Genomic DNA, 19,779 nt, shown 5'->3' with positions numbered 1-19,779 from the left:
CAAACACAGGGAGGCTACAAAAATGAGGAGACAAAGAAACATGGCTCAAATGAAAAAACAGATCAAAACTCCAGAAAAAGAACTAAATGAAATGGAGATAAGCAATCTATCAGATGCAGAGTTCAAAACACTGGTTATAAGGATCCTCAAGAAACTTAGTGAGGACCTCAGCAGCATAAGAAAGATCCAGTCAGAAACAAAGGATACACTAATTGAAATAAAGAACAATTTACAGGGAAACAATAGCAGAGTGCATGAAGCCGAGAACCAAAGCAATGATTTGAAACACAAGGAAGAAAAAAACAATCAGTCAGAACAACAAGAAAAAAGAATCCAAGAAAATGAGGATAGTACAAACAACCTCTGGGGCAACTTCAAACATTTCAACATTCACATCACAGAGGTGCCAGAAAGAGAAAAGAAAGAGCAAGGAATTGGAAATCTGTTTGAAATAATAATGAAAAAAAAACTTCCCTAATTTGGTGAAGGAAATAAACATGCAAGTCCAGGAAGCACAGAGAGTCCCAAACAAGATGAATGCAAAGAGGCCTACTCCAGGACACATCGTAATTAAAATGTCAAAGGTTAAAGGTAAAGAGATGGGAGGGAAGCACTGTGGGGAAATGGGTGAAGAGGTAAGGGGATTAAGAAGTACAAACAGGTAGTTCCAGAATAGCTTTGGGGATGTAAAGTACACAATAGGAAATGGAGCAGCCAAAGAACTTATATGCATGGCCCATGGACATGAACAATGGTGGGGGGATTGCCTGAGGGAGTGGGGCATGGGTGGGTGGAGGGGACAAAGGGGAAAAATCAGGAAAACTGTATTAGCATAATCACTAAAATATAATTTTAAAAAAATAGGTAAGTTGGACTTCATCAGGATTTTCAAGTGTTGTATATTAAAGGACAGTCTGCAGAGAGTGAAAAGACAACCCACAGAATGGAAGAAAATACTCACAAATTTCAGTTCTGATCAGGGTCTAGTATACATCATACATAAAGAACCCCTACAACTCAACAACGAAAAGACAAAGTAACTAGAAAGAATACTTCTCCAGAGAAGACACACGAACGGCCACCAGCACAGGAAAGCAAGCCCAGCATCTTCCTTGGTCGTTTGGAAACGACAAGTCAAACCTTCAACAGGATGCCACTTCACACGCAGTACGGTGGCCAGAATCAAAAAATAAATAAATCAGCCCTGGCTGGCGTAGCTCAGTGGATTGAGCATGGGCTGTGAACCAAAGCATCACAGGTTCGATTCCCAGTCAGGGTACATGCCTGGGTTGCAGGCCATGGCCCCCAGCAACCTCACATTGATGTCTCTCTCTCTCTCTCTATCTCCCTCCCTTCCCTCTCTAAAAATAAATAAATAAAATATTTCACAGACAAATAAATAAATAAATCACACGTGTTGGCAAGCAGGTGAAGTAGGGAGCCCTCCCACACTGCTGTTGAGAACGTGAACTTGTACAGCCGCTGTGGGCCTGGCAGGTCCTCCAAAGTTAAACGCAGATTTACCATGTGACCCAGCAGTTCCACTGCTGTGTATACAGCCAAGAGAATGGAAGAGAAGTATTCAGGCAAAAACTCATGCAAAAAATGTTCATAGCACTATTCACATTAGCCAAAGGGTGGAAATAACTCACATGCCGTCAGCGGAGGAGTGGGTAAACAAAGTGCGGCCCGCCCACGCCGAGGAACATCGCTCACCCATGCGCGGGAGTGGGGCGTGGGCTCGTGCCTCGGTGGGATGGACTTGAACCTCCGTGGTGAACGAAATGAGCCCCACGCGAAAGGCCACATGCGGTTCGGGGTTTTGTGTGAAATGTGCAGACGGGCAAACCCACGGGGACAGAGAGCGGAGCAGCAGTCGACCGGCTCAGGGAGGGGCTGCCTAATTGCATGGGGTTTCCTTCGTCGTGGAGGGAATGTTCTGGAACCTGAGCCTGGGCACGGTTGCACAACAGTGGGACCGTACTAAACGCCCCGGAATTACACACTTGAAGATGGCGAAAACGGTGGATTTTGTATTTTGTGTTATCACATACATGGGAAACACCCCTGCTGCCCGTGGCCCTGCTCCCTCGCTCAGCAAGCAGCCCTGGGCTTGTTGATCTTACGGGTGGGCCATCTGTGTTTTAGTTTGAGGAACTTTAATTATTAATGAGATCCAATAGCTTTGCCTATGGTTATTGATCATTTCAATGACTTGAATTTTGTATTTGGTTCTTTTGCATTATGCTCTGTTTTAGTTCTAAGGACTTTTCAATGTTCGTACTAAACTTTCATCTATCGTGCATACGGCAAATGTGTCCTCAGTTTATACCCCATAAAGGTTCCCTTTGGGTTGTGGTTGAAATTACATCAACGGCCAGTTGTGCCCCAGCCTCTCCGCTCCAGCCTTGCCAATGCCCGCCTCCTCCAGGTTAATCCCACCCCTCCTTCATGTCCCGGCCAGGACTTGCTCTCCCAGGACAACTGACCGTACATGCATGGGCCTCAGGAACATGCTTTGGGACCCAAAGTTCCCCGAATGTGGTCCTCCCAGCACCCCAGGGAGCCAGGCCTGCTGCAGTCCCCCTCTCCTTCCTGGGGAGGGGAGGTCCTTGCCTGTCCTTGGCCTCATCATCCTCACACCCTAGGCCAACATCATAGAAGTTCACAGAGCCCACCCAGGAGGGGCCTGTCCTCACGTTGCCTTTTCTCCAGAACAGGTACCTCCATCCACTTCTTTACCAGTCACAGGCCGGGCTGCCGGCCCCAGGGGGGGGCCTGCACAAAGAAGCTGGACCATACAGCGTGCATCCTCATGGGACCAGATGTCACCCGGTGCCCTGGCACATGACTCACCGGGGGGAAACTGCAGGGTCAGCTGAAGAGAAGCTGTGGCTTCCTTCAAGGTGTCCCTGCCGGGGTCAGACTCTGGCCAGGGGCAGCCAGCCCTGCGCAGGGCAGCCTAAACTTTATGAGATGACCAAGGACATCTCATGACAACAGGGCTGACCGTAATGAAGGTGTTCACAGGGCAACACCAACAAGGAAGGGAGGGCGTGGGGGCTGCCTGCTGGGGCAACACACTCGCACCCGGGGAGGAGTATAAAAGCCGACAGCCCCGGGTACCTCACACACTCACTCACCTTCACACACTCACACACTCCTCCCAGCTCACCTCCAGCCCCACCGCCCACCATGGCCGCCTCCACCCTGTCTGTCTGCTCCAGCGACCTGAGCTACAGCAGCCGCGTCTGCCTGCCCGGTTCCAGTGACTCTTGCACTGACGCCTCCTGGCAGGTGGACGACTGTCCAGAGAGCTGCTGCCAGCCCTCCTGCTGTGTCCCCAGCTGCTGCCAGCCCTCCTGCTGTGTCCCCAGCTGCTGCCAGCCCACCTGCTGTGTCCCCAGCTGCTGCCAGCCCTCCTGCTGTGTCCCCAGCTGCTGCCAGCCCTCCTGCTGTGTCCCCAGCTGCTGTGCCCCAGCCACCTGCCAGACCCTCATCTGTGCCCCAGTGAGCTGTGTGTCCAGCCCCTGCTGCCAGGCAACCTGCGGGCCCAGCCCCTGCCAATCAGCCTGCACCAGCTCCTGCACACCCTTGTGCTGCCAGCAGTCTAGCTGCCAGTCCTCCTGCTGCACCTCCTCCCCCTGCCAGCCCTCCTGCTGCACACCCGTCTGCTGCACACCTGTCTGCTGCACACCTGTTTGCTGCAAGCCCGCGTGCTCTGTGCCCGCCTGCTCTGGGGCCGCCCCCTGCCCAGCCCCCTCATGCTGCCAGCCGACCCCCTGCTGCAGACCCTCCTCCTGCGTGTCTGTCATCTGCCGCCCTGTGTGCAGACCCGCCTGCTGCGTGCCTGTCTCCTCCTGCTGTGTCCCCACCTCCTCCTGCTGCCGGCCCAGCTGCTGCCGCCCGGCCTCCTGCGTGTCCCTCATCTGCCGCCCCGTGTGTTCCCGCCCAGCCTGCTGTGTCCGTGCCTCGGCCCTGAAGTCCCGCTGCTGACTCTTTCTAGGCCTCATCTAGGGTCCTTCCCCAGCAGTAGGCTGACTTCCCAGTGACACCCACTGTGGCTTTCACAACAGCAAGAGACGGGACAAGCTCCTTCTCCTCATCTGGACCCTCAATAACCACCAAACCTTTCCTGATGTTGGTGAACAGATGCGCCCCCCACCATAGCCCCACCCTGCCCCCTGAGCCCCCGTATGAGCCCTGTTGCCCCGGCAGGCCTGCTCCCACCCCGGGCAGTAACGTCACCACTGAGCCCTAATAAAACCACCTGTTTCACTCTGACCTTCTGCTTGTCTGTGGACTCAGTGGGGCCAGTGATGCGGGACACCAGGTGCTGGTCTCTGTGAACCCCACAAGCCAGGCCCCCTTTAAGCCCTGTAGGACCCCAATCCAGCCTCCAGTCCCCAGGCCTATCTCTGTAAAGCTGCTTCTGGAACAAAGGCCTGGGGCTATGGGACACAGTGGTCACCTCCTCCACCCCTTGGCAGCAGCCACGAGCCCCTGAGCCACACGGGCCTTTGTAGCTCTGTGGCTGCCCCAGATGCAGGCTGTGTGTGGGTGCCCGCGGCACCCCCCAGGGGCCTCACCCACCTGGTCACCTCCCACTAGACCAGCCCAAGGACTGCAGTGCCCGGCTGGGCAGCCTAGCAAGGCTGCCTTTCCTCCAGCTCACCTGACCTCACCCCCAGCCCGGTGAGACGTGAGAGGGGTGCCCTGGCCAGGAACGACAACCCAGCAGCCATGGGTTCTCCCTGGCCCTCTCTCAGGTGCGGCCAGTGAGGATAGAAATGCAGCAAGGTTAACGGTGCCCACGGACCGAAGAGCCAGCCCTGTGCAGCTTCCCCTAGAGATCTGCGGAGCTCCTGGCTACCTCCCGAACCATGCTCCTGGACCCGCACCCTTGTCTGACACCCTCACAGATGCTTGCTCCCGAGCCCCATCCTGCTGTCACTGTACCAGGCCCCCTGGTGTCTGTGCCCCACATGAGTGCCCTCACCGGTACATCCCACACCCCCAGAGTCCCCAGGCCCTTCTGGACAGCCCCTTGCAATCTGCCTTCTGCCCTCCGGTCTGGGCTCAGACACTCCCTTGTGCCGGGCAGCTGTGCCCATCCAGGACCCTGCACCTCGCCCTGCCCCGGTAAACAGGCCCATGCAACCAGCTGTGTCACCAGGCATAGGCAGCAGGGCAGACAGCGTCCAGCCCTGGTCCTGACCCACTGTGCTCGCTGAGGGCACGACAGCCGTCTCCCTCACTCCTCCCTGAAGCAGCACCCCCAGGACAGGCAGCCAGGGCCAGAGACCAGCCTGAAACAGGCTCGAAAGGTGGCCGCCTTCCTGGAAGCAAAGCCAGGTCCCTGCAAAGGGACAAAGTGAGAGCACCAAGGGCAGAAATGTCGGTCTTCTTGCTGTGGGTCCAGGGTGGCTGCTGGGGCCCAAATCTTTGTCCTGGGCTTCAACACACAGTGGTCCCCATCACCTCCCCTCTGTGCCCTCTGCCACCCAGGGTCAGAGCAGACAGTGGCAGGGAGGCCCAGGGCTCACTCCGTGACCCCTCCCACTTGGTCCTGTCACCTCAGTGCACCGTCGTCAAAGGCACTGCAGGACCCAGTCTCCCTGATTTCCTGGGAGCACTCCTCACGGATCATCTCAGCCCCGCCCTCCGAGAATGCTCCAGGGGGTGCCTTTTTCTGCTGCCTCGGAACCTCGGTTCTAGATGCAGCCACTGGGGGAAAGTTCCTCAGACTCGGAGTCACAATAGGACCCCACTAGTCCACTTCCAGGCATCTACCGGTCGGAATCGAAAACCAGTGCTCGACCAAAAAACCCACATGTCAAGTGCACAGCCGCACGGTTCTCGATGACCACGAAGAGGAGCCAACCCAGACTGTGGTCTGGCCGCCCGCTGGAATATTACTCAGCCGTGAACAGGAGCAGGGCTCTGACACACCACACCGCGGGTGAACCTCGAGGACAGCGTGCTGAGTGACAGAAGCCAGACAGGAAGGGCCTGTGGTGCCGATTCCACTTGTACGAAACGTCCAGAAGAGGGGGGGTCCAGGGAGGCAGAAACTGGGCTGCCGGTTGCCAGCAGCTGAGTGGAGGAGAAAACGGGGAGCGGTGGCTGGTGGGCTTGGGGGCTGGGAGGGCGCTCTAAAATTAAATGATGGCGACGGTTGCAAGCTCTGCAAATGCACGGAAGGCCGTGGGCTGTGCACTCTAAGCGGGTGAACACTAAGGCATGTGAGTTATATCTTAATAAATCTGTTTAAAAGAAAAAACCTCATTCCAGTTCCAATTTGAAAATAGAAGTGAAATAAACCATGTTCTTAAAAACGTAAATTGCGTACATTGACTAACAAAATAAAAATCGTAATGCAAGGAGAGCCAAAGACAATGTTGAAAATAGATGGAAAGATCTAATTACTTCAAAGGCGCAGACTTGGAAAGTCATAGAGGTGCATACTGTCCGCCTGCAACACAGAGTTGTTTCTTATGGTATTGAAAACATTCCAGAGCTTAAGGCGAGCCAGAGGTTTCCTGGGTTCACCTAACAGGGCTGGGGACGCCCCGATGCGCCTCTCGGGAGTGGCGGGGAGTGGAGCAGAGCCATGTAGCAGGAGATGGGCCTGGCCCCGGGCCACCCACAGCCCACTGGGTCACAGCTGCGCGGTTTGCACTGAAGAAAGTTTCCTGCACCCCAGAATGGGGATGCGTGTTGGTGCTGGATTGGCGCCAGTGACCACCAGGTTACACGTCAAACCAGCAGCAAGATAGAGACGGGGGAAAAAAAGAGAGAGAACCTGGCAGTGGACCAATCTCACTTAAGAAAATGAAGTAGGGGATTCTAACTACAGTGTTAACGAATTCAATATGAAACTACATGACAAGCCATGACTGAGTAGAGTGTATCTCAGGATGCAACTCAGAAAGGGTATAATTAACTATCCTGATAAGTGGAAGCAGAAAAGCCATTAGAACTCGTCCTAGATGGATATGCACACACAGAGGGCTCAACTCCTTCTTTGCGTAAAAGCCCAAAGCAAAACTCTGGGTGAACCACGGGCAGGAAGAAGCTTCTCGAACACAGTGAGAGCCCTGCTACACCCAGGAACTCCCACTGAGCCGTGAGACGCAGGCGGCGCTGTCACCAGCTCCAGGAGCAAGACGCAATGGCTTCGTGGTCAGCCCTCCCCTGGTGCTGTCCTCCCGTCAATGATATAAGAGCAGCATGAAGGGAAAGCACACACTTTGGGGAGGGAGAAGGAAACGTGCGTGGGTGCAGCTTCTGCCCCACGGCCCTCCGGACCCTCTCCCCTCTGAGCCGCCCCTGCTGTGGCCCCGCCACAAACGGTGAACCACGCATGCACTGTGGCGCTCACTCAGATGCCCAGAGACTTCTTCCTGTTTTCAAAAATCAGCTGACCGTTTGCTCTTTCGCTGCACCTGCCCCGTCAGCCCCAACCCAAGGCTCCCTGATCCAGGAGCCCCACTCACCCTGCTGAAGAGTTGTGCTTGGGGCAGTGACAGCAGGAAGACACCTTGGCCAGCAACACAGACAGTCCACAGGCCACAGAGAAGGGAGCTACATGAAAGGTCATGGGCCACAGATGACACCCAGGAGACGTGGAGAGTCCTAACACCCATGCCATTGAGCTGGACCCCGGGACAGGTTGGGGGACAGGAGGGGAAACCATTACACTCATCCCAGAAGCTGATGTCAGGCTTCCCAAGTCCCCCAGCCTCGAGCCCACAGTCCCTCCGCATTCCCACCCACAGAGCCCATGGCTGCCCAGGGCGGGAGCGAGGAGGCGGAGCGGGGGACGAAGCAGAGCCCCTTATGGCCAAGAGAGAACCGTCAGACCCTGGGCTCCCAGGTTTCCCACTGATCACGGTCCTCTTTCACAGGACACTTTCCTTCTGGCAACATTCTTGTGTCTACAAAAGTGGGTCGCCGCGCATTGGTTGCCTTTGGAAAGCACTCAGGCTGAGACAGAGCACGTCTAAGAGTGAAGCCCCATAATGCCACATAGCCCTGTGGTTATCATCCATGTTTCCATCATTTCCCAAAAACAACAGGAGCTCCTTCTGCTCTGGAAAGTGGAGGAGGCCCAAGGTTCTCACACAGCCCCTCAGGACCCACCGGAAGGACATTTCAAAAGGCATGAGGAAGACCAGACCAAAACAGGACAACAAGAAGAGGGCTCACCAGGACTCCCTATAAATTTGTAAAAAAGAGAAGCAGAAGGAAACAGATTAGTGCAAATTGGAACAGGGCCCCAATGCATAAGAATAAAATCGCTCAGTCTTTTACACCAAAAACCGGATGCCTGACACCAAGGAGCAGCCTCATCTGACGCACAGTGAAACACACAGACCGCTTAGGAAACACTGGGAAGCTTGCACCAACGCTCACTGGCGTCATCAGAGTTACAGGGAGTGTATCTCACTCACATCATGGGACAAAATCCAGCTGCTACAGAAAAAATAAATAACCAAACAATGTTTGAAAAAGAAAAGTTAGGGGAACAAGATTTATCGGGATGCCCACTCAGTGAGTTATGGAGTATCAGATCACAGGGCCGCTCACCTGAAACTAAGGTGGTGATGGATGTCGACTTGAACGGAAACATTTTTTAAAAGATTTTTAAAAATTAGGGGAAAGTCGATGTAAAGGCTTAATACTAGACAAGAAATGAAAGACTGAACTGTGGTCTGAAAGATGAAGTCAGGAAGCATCTCCCAGAGAAGAAGGCAAACAATAAACATTTTCCTTCATAAGGAAAAGGAGAGAAAAAGGGAGAGACGTGAAGGCAAGCCCAGGAGATCGGACACCTAACGGAGCCCCTGCGGCAGGGCACAGGGAAGCGGGCCCCTGTTTAAGCGGCATAAAGGTGGTAATGGTGCAAACGTACATGTAGGGTCTGGGCGGGCCTCCCCATGGAGAGGCACGAGGAGCTCTCACCACAGGATGCAGAGCAACACGCGAGTCTGGGAGCCACAGTAGGACATTGCAGAATGAGGTGGGGAGAGAGGCAGATGCTCTCGCAGACTTCAATAAATAACTAAGTAAACAAACAAACTATAAATAACAAGTGACAGCTTCGCTCTCATCGGGAACACGGGACCCCGTGAAGAAATGCAAATGCGTCTTTGATATTTTGAGGAAGCTATTCCTTAGAACCTGAATTCTCGCCCTGGCCGGTGTGGCTCAGTTGGTTGGAGCGTCCTCCCATAGACCAAAAGCTCCCAGGTTCGATTTCTGGTCAGGGCACACACTCAGGGTGTGGCATGTTTGGCCCCCAGTCAGGCCGAGCACGGGAAGGCAGCCAACCGATGTTTCTCTCTCACAGAGATGTCCCTCTCTCTCTCTCTCTCCCCTACCCCTTCCCACTCTAAAAAAAATGGAAAAAATGTCCTCAGGTGAGGATTAAAAAAACCAAACAGCCCTGGATGGCGTAGCTCAGTGGATTGAGTGCGGGCTGCGAACCAAAGCATCGCAGGTTCGATTCCCAGTCAGGGCACATGCCTGGGTTGCAGGTCATGGCCCCCAGCAACCACACATTGGTGTTTCGCTCTCTCTCTCTTTCTTCCTCCCTTCTCTCTCTAAAAATAAATAAATAAAATTTTTAAACAAACAAACAAACCTGAATTCTATACCCAGCCAAACTATCATGATGAGTGTGGCGGTAACTCAATGTGTCTGCAGATACACAAGGAATCTTCAAACGTAAAACCCACCAACACGTGTGAAAAAGCCTTCGATCTTTTCCCACAGCAAAATGGAAATGGGAAAACCCAGTATTGCTTGTAGTCTGACAAAGGAGGTGTCTGAGTGTGTTATGGGGGAAATGCCAAGAGGAAAGAGAAGGAGCCATTCCCGGGACGCTGAAACTCCTCGCAGGGGTGGGGTGTTTGGAACAGGAGCTTCCTACGACCCAATCCTGTGTGCAGATGTAGTTATAATATGAGCGAGTTTCATTGTATACTTATGTTTTAAAATGCTTACATGCATAAAAAATGTTAAGCCACGACGAACACAGGAGAGACGGAACCAGAATTCATCACTGGAGAGTAGTCACAGCTGATCATCAACTCAGCAAAAACTTGCCTCAGATATTTTCCATAAGTTTTCTGGAGCCAAACAAGAAGAGATGGGAAGCTCATCCTGCAACACACTCACAAGCTGAATGACTGGAAACTGATGGCAGGAAATACTCGGGCACTAATGAGGGCTCTCCTGCAACAGGCGCTCAGCCCCAACAAGGAAGAAAGGGCGTGGGGAGCTGCGTGGTGGAACAACACAAGCCAGGGAGGATATAAAAGCCAACAGCCTTGGAACCTCACACACTCACACTCACACACACACACACTCACACACTCCTCCCAGCTCACCTCCAGCCCCACCACCCCACCATGGCTGCCTCCACCTTGTCCATCTGCTCCACTGACCTGAGCTATGGCAACCGTGTCTGCCTGCCCGGTTCCAGTGACTGTTGCACTGACTTCGCCCGGCAGGTGGACGACTGTCTAGAGAGCTGCTGCCAGCCCTCCTGCTGTGTCCCCAGCTGCTGCCAGCCCTCCTGCTGCACCCCCAGCTGCTGTACCCTGATCCCCACCCAGACCCTCCTCTGCACCCCTGTGACCTGTGGGCCCAGCCCCTGCCAATCAGCCTGCACCAGCTCCTGTACAACCTTGTGCTGCCAGCAGTCTAGCTGCCAGCCCTCCTGCTGTACCTCCTCCCCCTGCCAGCAGGCCTGCTGTGTGCCCATCTGCTGCACACCTGTCTGCTGCACACCCGTCTGCTGCAAGCCCGTGTGCTCTGTGCCCATCTGCTCTGGGCCTGCCCCCTGCCCAGCACCCTCATGCTGCCAGCCGACCCCCTGCTGCAGACCCTCCTCCTGCATGTCCGTCATCTGCCGCCCTGTGTGCAGACCCGCCTGCTGCGTGCCTGTCTCCTCCTGCTGTGCCCCCACCTCCTCCTGCTGCCAGCCCAGCTGCTGCCGCCCATCCTCCTGTGTGTCCCTCATCTGCCGCCCTGTGTGCAGACCTGCATGCTGTGTCCCTGCCCCAGTGGCCCAGACATCCTGCTGCTGACCAGCTTGATCTCGAGCTGCTGCCTTCACTCCTGAGCACAGCTCTCCCCTCCCACGTGGCCCTGAGGCCCCTCAGCCAGTGCCTGGACCTCCCCTCTCCCATCAGTGGACACACAATTGCTGCCTAGTGCACGTCTGAACATGCTGCCTGTCCCTTTTTGACAAAAGATGACCACAAATCCCTCACCACAGGGTGGAGTGCGGGACCCCAGGACCCTCCTCTGTAGGACCAACTGCTTGCTCTCTATGTGACAAAGGCCAATTGGTATAATCAATAAAACGTTTGTGCCAGGAAATATGTGTTTGCTTTCTCCTCCTCTCTTGAGCCCCTCAGCCACTCCAAACCTGTGTGCTCCTGTGGCAGAAGCTAGACAATAAGGCCATGTTCTCAAATCCAAGTTCAGAGCAGCTGGGTGACAGATCTGGGAGTGATGCCATCTGCCTGCTCATTTCCCTTTCCGACCCCAGCAGCCCACCCTCCCTGCAGTGGGCGGTCCTCCCAGGCTGGGCCCAGGAGGCGGGTGTAGGTGCTGGAGGCAGGAACCCTGAGTGGATGTGGGCTCCTGCCCACACCTGTCCCCCTGCCTGTCCGGGTTAAGGGTGTTTTGGGGAGCAGAAAAGGTTCTATGGGTCAGGGTGTGTGTGACAATGTTGCCTGCAGGGAGGACCAACAGAACCAGAAACTATGCTGGATGCTCCATGGGTCAGAGGACTAAGGGCAAGGCTGCCTGAGAGCCACCACTGTCCAGGTGACGCCTGGGGACAAGGACAAGGTGGACTCAGTCCAAGCAGGACGGACCTGGGCAGAAGGAACCCTGCTGTCAAGCACCGGAGAACAGAACAGTGCCCCTCCCCTGGCCAGTGGGCGTGGGGCAGAGGGCTCAGTGGGAGGAGCCCACAGAGGAAGGCGGGGTTTCAAGCCTGCACAGCAGGGCGGGTGGGGCAGCTGTAGCCCAGTGTGGACACCACCTCCTCTCCCCTGTGCCTCTCCCGTCCGACGGTCACCTTGCAGTCAGCAGCATCATGGAGGCAGAGTGGACATTAGAAGCTCTGTCCTGTGGCCAGAGCACGTGCCCACGAATGCAGTGGCTGGAGCAACACAAATTCACTGCCTCACAGCTTTGGAGGCCGGAACCCGGCGTGGGGCTCTGTGGGCTGAGGTCACAGCCTGGGCAGGGCTGGGCCCTTCTGGAGACTCCTGGACAGAATCTGTTCCTTGTCCCTTTCAGCTTCTGGAGGTGCCCACCTCATTGCGCATTTGCATGCTCCAAGCCGGCAGCCTAGTGTCCTGCTCCCATCTTTCCGGAGCCTTCTCTCCTGTAGCCCAGTCCCCCTCGTGTCCCTCATGAGTTGCTGTGATAATATCGGGCCCCTGGTTGACCCAGGATCATCTGCCACCACCAAATCCTTAGCCGACTCCCATCTTCAAAGTCACTTTGCCTTAAGGAACATATTCACAGACTCTGGGACGAGGACACTGACATCTCTGGGGGGCCACAGGAGCTGTCCCCCAAGCCCTCTCCCGCCGACCGGGAGGAGGAGGAGCCGTGCTTTTCAATGGCGCGTGCAGTTCTGACTTTAGTTAGAGTAGGAGCAGGAGACCTTTGACCTGAAAGGGGTCAGGTCAGGAAGCTGGTGGTTTGCCCTCAGCTCCGCCTGCAGCAGGCTAAGAACTGACCTCATAAGTTCAAGGGACAGCGTGGGACAAAGGAGGCCCTGGAATTCTCCCACGTGGCTGGGCCCTAGGAGCATGCCTGTCACCTTAGAGGTGACCTTTGAGCAGTCAGTCCTGGCCACAGCCACGGCCACCAGGGCCCTCTCTGTAGAAGGAACTTTCCAGAATTCTCGGGAAACCACCTCCAGAGGATCCATTTAGGGAGAGACTCTGAAGGGGAGACGTCACCACAGTTGGGTGAGCATCGTACGCTGATATTTGTTAGGCCCTGGACGCGGGCACCTGTCAGGATGGAATGAACCAGGCCCAGCCAGGGGCCCTGGGGGCAGGTCCCTTAGCCTGTCTGACTGGGATCAGACGGCCTTGCCACAGGGTGGCCTGGCCGGGCCCAAAGGGTCTGAAGTGGACATCCAGACAGCCCCGCAGGAGATCATACACCAGGCTGCTCCTGACCCTACGAGGAGGGGTCCCAGACGTCACAGGCTCAGCATCAGGAGGGTGTGCGACAGGGGCCAGTCTGCAGGGGATGCAGCAGGAGGGCTTGCAGCACCCACAGGCCTGGCAGCAGGGGGCCACGCACCGTGGGCCCGCAGTGCACGGGCCCACAGCAGGCTACCTGACCTGCGGCTCAGGGACCATCGCCTGGCAGGGGCCGGGTGTGCAGCAGACCGGGCTGCAGGAGGAGGCCTGGCCACAGACTGCTGGGCAGCTCAGGGAGCAGCGGCTGCAGGCCGGCCCGCAGGAGGCGACTGAGCTGCACACAGGCCAGCACAGGTCAGCACAGCAGCCAAGAGCACGGATTCCGGAGGACACTGAGCAGCTGCGCACGCCTGCTCTCCGTCTGCTGCGGCAGGACATGCACCGCCCCCGTCTCCAGACAGGGGCGGGATTGGAACGCAGTCAGTTATGAGACAGTCCGTGCAAACACTTAGCAGGTGGCACCAAGCTAGGTCCGTTGTGATTGTTTGCATTCGTGGGATCATGAACTCCCCGCAGGACCCCACAGTGAGGCTCTCGTTGTTTGGGAAAACCTTCTGGATCGCCAAACCAAAACGGTGAGCCCCAGGTGCAGTGAGTGGGACCGTGCTGTGTGGTCAGAGGACAGGGTATTTAATATTGGGACGGACCTTGAAAATCATGACAGATCCATCCACTGTCCCCAACTGATGACCCTTCGCTATTCAACTTGGGCCTTGGTTCCAGAACTTATGAGGCCACTGGGTCCCAGTGACTTCCAGCCAAGAAGGAGCTTCCAGACTGGGTCACTTCAACCAAGAAGAGGCCCATGGAGAGGGAAGAGGAGGAAAGCCCAGCCAGGCAGCCACGAGGAAGGTGCAGAAGGCTCGTTGGCCGGGACGCTGTGGCCTGCTGTAAAGGCCGCGGGGCGGGGGGGGAGGAGCTGGGAGAACCAGCTCTCTCCGCTGCCCGGATCCCGCTCCAGGCTCACGCCACCACGTGCCAAGCCAGCTGCTCTACCGGTCCCGTGGGCTGTGCCACGCCTGCCGACCTCACTTCGGCTGTGGGAGTTGCTGTCACGTCCCCTGTGTGGCCCTGTTATGGCAGCCTGTGTGCCCCTCAGCCACCTCCTGCCAGCTGGGCGTTCTGTCTATAAGTTAGAATATGTTTAATCCAGCTTGGGAATTTCGTCTCTATGTCTTCAAGATATTCTTATACTTCAGTGTCATTCTCTTCTCCTTCTTGAGTTAAAAGTACTTATTTTTTGATGTCTCAGGGGTCCTTTTCACTTTCCTTAGTTCTTTTTCCCTCTTCTTCAGATTGGATCATGTCTACGAACGTGTCAAGTTCACCAACTCTTTCCTCTTCTACCAGCTCCGGTGGCGAGGCCTGAATCTGTCCCCCTGCGCCTGTGCCCCAGCACCCCAGCACCCTGGTCTGCAGACCCATCTCCTGTGGCACCCCTTCCTGCTGCTCACACCACTGTGGGGCTGCCCCCTGCTCTGGATTGTGCCCGTTTCTACAGCAGGGACCTCCCACCCCACGGAGCCTCTGCCTGGGACACGAGCCCTGACCCTGCACACCACCCTCAGCCACCCCCCCTCAGCATTCCCCGACTCTCTGTCTGGGGCTCAGCCCTCCCTGGAATGATGCGGGCATTCATTTCTCCAGTCACTCATTTATTCGTCGCCCCGGCAGGCTCACGAGGCCAGCACATCTCCACTGAGAGCACACGGTGTGTGCCCTTTTGTTGCATCAACAAGTCAACTTCTGTGTGGATTCCGGGCACCCGTTCTGTGGAGGGCAGACAGTAAGCATTTCAGGCTTTGCTGTCCCACGAGGTCTCTCCCGTGAGTGCTCGGCAGGCTTGTGCGAAGGCCGCCCTAGACGGCCACAGAGACATGGACCAGGCTGCTGCCAATGGAACTTTTATTAACAAACAGGCAGTGGGCCAGACTCACACCGCAGACCTCAGTTTGCAGACTCCTGCTTTAGTGTTTCCTGTGCCGAATAAAAGTTCAAACTACGTTATTGCCTCAAGTCTTCCCTGATGGCATGAGACAAACGTGACCAGAAGGACACAGCACTCGGGGCCGAGCCAGGGGGGACCTGTGCACGACAGTGGCCTGGGGAAACCACGCCGGGCCACGTCGTCAAACCGGATCACCCTGTTTACAGAAGGGGAACAGGGCCTCCAAGCCAAGCGTACTCATGGGGAGCCCAACACAGGACAGTGCGTCCCAGGAAACACGATGCGGGGGAAACACCTGCAAACAGCCACGGGGGACCAACAGTTGGGCCGGGACGGCCACAGCCTGGGTATAAAGGCCACCAGGGAAAGAGCCTGCAGTCACCACCGCCCCCCCACACGACACCAGCCAGCCCCACGACAGCATGTGCCACACCAGCTGCTCCACAGGCTGCCAGGCTGGCTGCTGCTCGCCCAGTTCCTGCCAGTCCCCCGTGTGCCTGCCCACGGGCTGGAGGCCAGCTGTGTACGTGCCGGTGAGCTGCCAGACCACCTGCTGTGTGCCCGTGAGCTGCACACCTATTGTGTGCACCGCCCCCTCCTGCCAGCCCTCCGTGTGCCTGCCTGTGAGCTGCAGGCCCGTCGTGTGCGTGGCCTCCTCCTGCCAATCCTCTGGGTGCATCCAGCCCTCCTGCCCCACCCTGGTCTGCAGACCCATCTCCTGTGGCACCCCTTCCTGCTGCTGACCCTGACTCTCCTACCCGGCCGCTCCCAGTGCAGATGGGACTGCACCTGCACCTCTCCCACCCTGAGACCTCGGCAGGCCTCCAGCTGTGCGGGTGGGAGATGAAAAGCATGTTCAACAGGCGCCCTGAACTCCGGCACGAGAGTGCGGCAGGGTGATCTGGATCCCGTGCGACCCCGTGCACCCCCCAGGGAAGCCCTGGTGCTCAGGCTCCTCCTCCGTCCTCAGCGGGAAACCTCACCCTGTGTGAGGCTAATAAAATGTGCTTTCTCAATGCAGCTCGTCCCTCTGTTTTACCTTCACATTTTTTAAAAATTCTTCCCCTAAAGGTGGATACCTGCCTAAGCACAGCGGCCCCTTCTCAAAGAGCTCTCCCCAGAAAGCTCAGCAGAAGGTGGGGGCCCTTGGCGGGTGGAGGGGTAGGGGAAGGTGCTGTCCCCACATCTGCCACTGAAAACATTGTAGGTGGGGAAGGGCAGAGGGAAAACCTCCCTGCAGCTGAGTGGAGGACAGAACCCCGGGCTGGACCCCGGGTCCCACAGTGCCCTGAAGGGTCACTGCAACAGGGCGGGCGGGAGGCTCTCGCACGAACCCCGACACGTGCAAAGTGGAGTCTGGCTGTCCTGCGGGGGAGGGGAGAGAGCGGCAGGACGTCCAGGGAAACCTCGCCCTCCGAGTCCCAGGTGAGCAGGGCTCTCCAGGCGGATGGCACTGGGCAAGGGTGACAGCGAGCCCTCCCGCCCCCGACCCAGCCCGACCAGCGTCGCTGCACACAGAGCACCAGTCTCCACTGGGGACAGACGGGTGCATTTAGAGGTCCCCTCCGTGGGCCGGGCACCGAGAGGCAGATGGAAACTCAGGGCAGAGCGAGAACACTGTCCCCTCCCCCGCAGTTCTTGCCCTAAACAAGGCACTTGCAAAGGATTTCTAAATGTATGAGGAAATGTCAGTTCGTGGCCTAAAAAAATTATGCTTGTGGCACATGTACATATTTAAGTCTTTACTTCTGTCCAAGAAAAATTTCAGCTAGATCAAAAATATGTATTTTTTTTTATCAGACTACTGGAACAGAATTGAGATACCAGAAATAAACCTATGTGTTTATGGTCAACTGATTTTGACAAGGGTTTCAAGACCATTTATTGGGGTAAAAAAAATCATCTTTTCAAGGAAAGATACTGAGAAAACCAGGTTTCCACGGGCAAAAAGAATGCAGCTGGACCCCCTGTCTCACCCCACGCACAAAAAGGAACTCAACATGGATCAGCAACTAGAGCATACGAGATACACCAAACAAGTCTTAGGAGACAACACAGAGGAAATAATGCTTCATAACCTTCGGTTTGACCATGGATTCTTAGAGTTGACACCAAAAGCAAGGAGAGCAAAGGAAAAAGTAAATAAATTGGACTTCATCACAATGTAGCTCTTGTGTGACTCAAAGGACATGATCCAAAAAACCAAAAGGACAATATAGAGAATGGGAAGAAAGATATTTGCGCGTCGTACGTACAGTAAGAGTCTAGCACCCAGAACGCAGGAAGAGCTCCCGCCACGCAGCAGCACGAGGATGGACACCTGGGCTGGACAGCGGCCGAGGACTCGAGCCGGCGTCTCTCCCAGGAAGACACGAACGGCCGAGAAGCGGGTGGACGGGAACTCCCCATCAGCCAGGGAGGGAATGCGAACCACAACCACGGCGAGACACTATTTCCTACCTCTTAGAATCGCTGTCGTTTTTTTAAAAAAAGAAGAAGGAAATTAACAGGTGGTGTTGAGGATATGGAGAACTCCAAACCCTCCAACATTTCCAGTGGGATATAAAACAGCACAGCCGCTGTGGAGACATTTTTGGCAGTTCCGCAAAGAGTTAAACGTAGACTGACCACGTGACCCAGAACTTCTTCTCCGAAGAATAGACCCAGTAGAACTAGACAGGCGGGGGGGGGGGGGCTCCAATCTGCTCTGCAGCCTCGTTCACAGAAGCCCAGAGGTGCAAACAACCGGGTGAGCGGGCAAACACGGTGAGTCTAGTGTGTCCGAATGGTGGGCTGCGTACGACACAACCAGGAAAGCACCAGAAGTGCCGATTCACGTGGCCTCGTAGAGGAAGCCCAAGGATGTTCATAATCTAAGGCCACGTGCCAGGGGCCTCCCACGTGCCGTGCCCCAACTTGGCTCAGACTCCCCCCAGCGTGGCCAGGACCTTCAGCATCAGAGACCCCTTTCTTCTCCGAGTCCCTGCCCCCCCCACCCAGTGTGCCTGCTCCTGCAGCCCCTGACAGCCAGCTGTGCCCCAGCCAGGACTTTGGGGAGCTGCTTGTTGAACTGCTGACGGCCAGAAACCAGCCACGGTGGGCATGCGCACACCCTGCCATGGGCAAACCTGCCAGTCAGGGCCTACGTCTCAGAGAGCATCTCACTCCGTCAGCTCTCCCCTCTCCCACCCTCTGGGCCCCTGGGTCTAGCCAAGCAGCCCCCCTCTACTTACTTCAGCCCCTCCTAGCCGAGGTCCGCAGAGCTCTCAGCAGAGCAGGCTGTAACAGGGGTGTCCAGCCTTTTGGCGCCACTGGCCACACTGGAAGAGGAGCTGTCTTGGGCCACACGTTAAATACGTTGTGACATGTAATCACAAAAAATTTCATCATGTTTTAAGTACATCTACGATCTTGCCTTGGGCCGAAGCCACAGCCATCTGGGCTGCATGGATCGCAGGTTGGACACCCCTGCATGTAGAATGTCTTTGCTTTTTTTTTTTTAAGTTTTATTTTTCAATTACAGTTGGCAGCACGTCTTTGTTCTTGACTTTAAAAACCACTCGCCTCCCCAAAGAAACCTCCCAGCCCCCTAGACACCCCTCTGGACGGTGGCTTCCCTTCACCGCCATGTCACCCAGTCCACCTGCCCTCCTGCAGGTAAACGAACGCTCGTGGTCTCGCCTTCCCTAGAACAAGCGCCTTTCTCAGAGCTAGCTCCCAGGCTCCGGGCACCCACGGTGCCTTCCCACGTGAACCTCCCACCGCAGTTTCCAATCCAGCGTCACCCTGTCCCCCCGCCCCTCCCACAGAGCCCAGATTTCTCGAGTCTTCCTGTGTCTCTCTGCTCGCTGGTTAAGAACATGGGCCCACTAGGTTCTGACCCGGGCTCTCCTGCTTGCTAGCATGGTTTTGGTGCAAGTTCTTAGCTGTGCCTCAGTCTCCCCATCTGTAGAGTGGGAACAACAACAACTCCTACTTTACAAGCCTGCTGTGAGCGTTGCAGAGTTCACATTTATTAAGTTGCCCAGAATAGTTGCTGGCATAGCAAGAGCTATTATTTTAAGTGTTTGCTAATGCAATAAAAATAAACATAGCTCCCAAGTATTCCTTGGTTTATGGATTCAGGAAAGAATTACACCCCAAAATAAAGAGGATAGAAAAAGAACAAAATATGCTTATGATTCAACCGAGCATTGAGAAATAGGAGAGGTAATAGTAAGAAGCCCCAGAAAGGCGCCCAGAGTGGGGCTGTTGGAATTACCGGCCCTCCTGGGTCCAAGCCCAGGCCTGGCCCCAGCTGTGGACGCGTCCCCTGCACCCCGGCTCCGTAGGCCCTGGGCTCCGACCTCTCAGGGGTTTAACGAGCTGAGCTGTCTGTCGTGGGTGCACAGCGTCCTCAGGGACCCACGCCAAGAACAACAAGGAAACAGACTCTTTTGTGCCCTCGTGATGGGAAAACACACGCACCCCTGACTGTATATAAGCCCAGTCACCCCAAGCAGCTCACACAATCTCACACCCACTCCCTCAAACACACACTTACACACTCACACCATCTTCCAGCCCCCACCACCCACC

The 19,779-nt window shown here is 55.7% G+C and overlaps 2 protein-coding genes across 2 annotated transcripts; both read left to right on the top strand.

Moving 5' to 3' along the window:
• The first annotated feature begins 3,195 nt into the window (after window positions 1-3,195).
• On the top strand, window positions 3,196-3,996 carry LOC123827916 (keratin-associated protein 10-3-like). The gene is made up of 2 exons (XM_045852367.1): window positions 3,196-3,339; window positions 3,448-3,996. Exons 1-2 carry the CDS (start codon window positions 3,196-3,198, stop codon window positions 3,994-3,996), a joined length of 693 nt encoding a protein of 230 aa, XP_045708323.1.
• A 6,422-nt stretch (window positions 3,997-10,418) lies between these two features.
• Window positions 10,419-11,099, top strand: LOC123827915 (keratin-associated protein 10-3-like). Its single transcript, XM_045852366.1, has one exon. It carries the CDS (start codon window positions 10,419-10,421, stop codon window positions 11,097-11,099), a length of 681 nt encoding a protein of 226 aa, XP_045708322.1.
• Window positions 11,100-19,779: the final 8,680 nt, after the last annotated feature.

Source organism: Phyllostomus hastatus, unplaced genomic scaffold (genome assembly GCF_019186645.2).
Source record: "Phyllostomus hastatus isolate PE091 unplaced genomic scaffold, TTU_PhHast_1.1 phas_contig_948, whole genome shotgun sequence".
Classification (NCBI taxonomy): domain Eukaryota; kingdom Metazoa; phylum Chordata; class Mammalia; order Chiroptera; family Phyllostomidae; genus Phyllostomus; species Phyllostomus hastatus.
The sequence above is the reverse complement of the archived record's forward strand: the minus strand, read 5'-3'. Positions and strand labels throughout refer to the sequence as shown.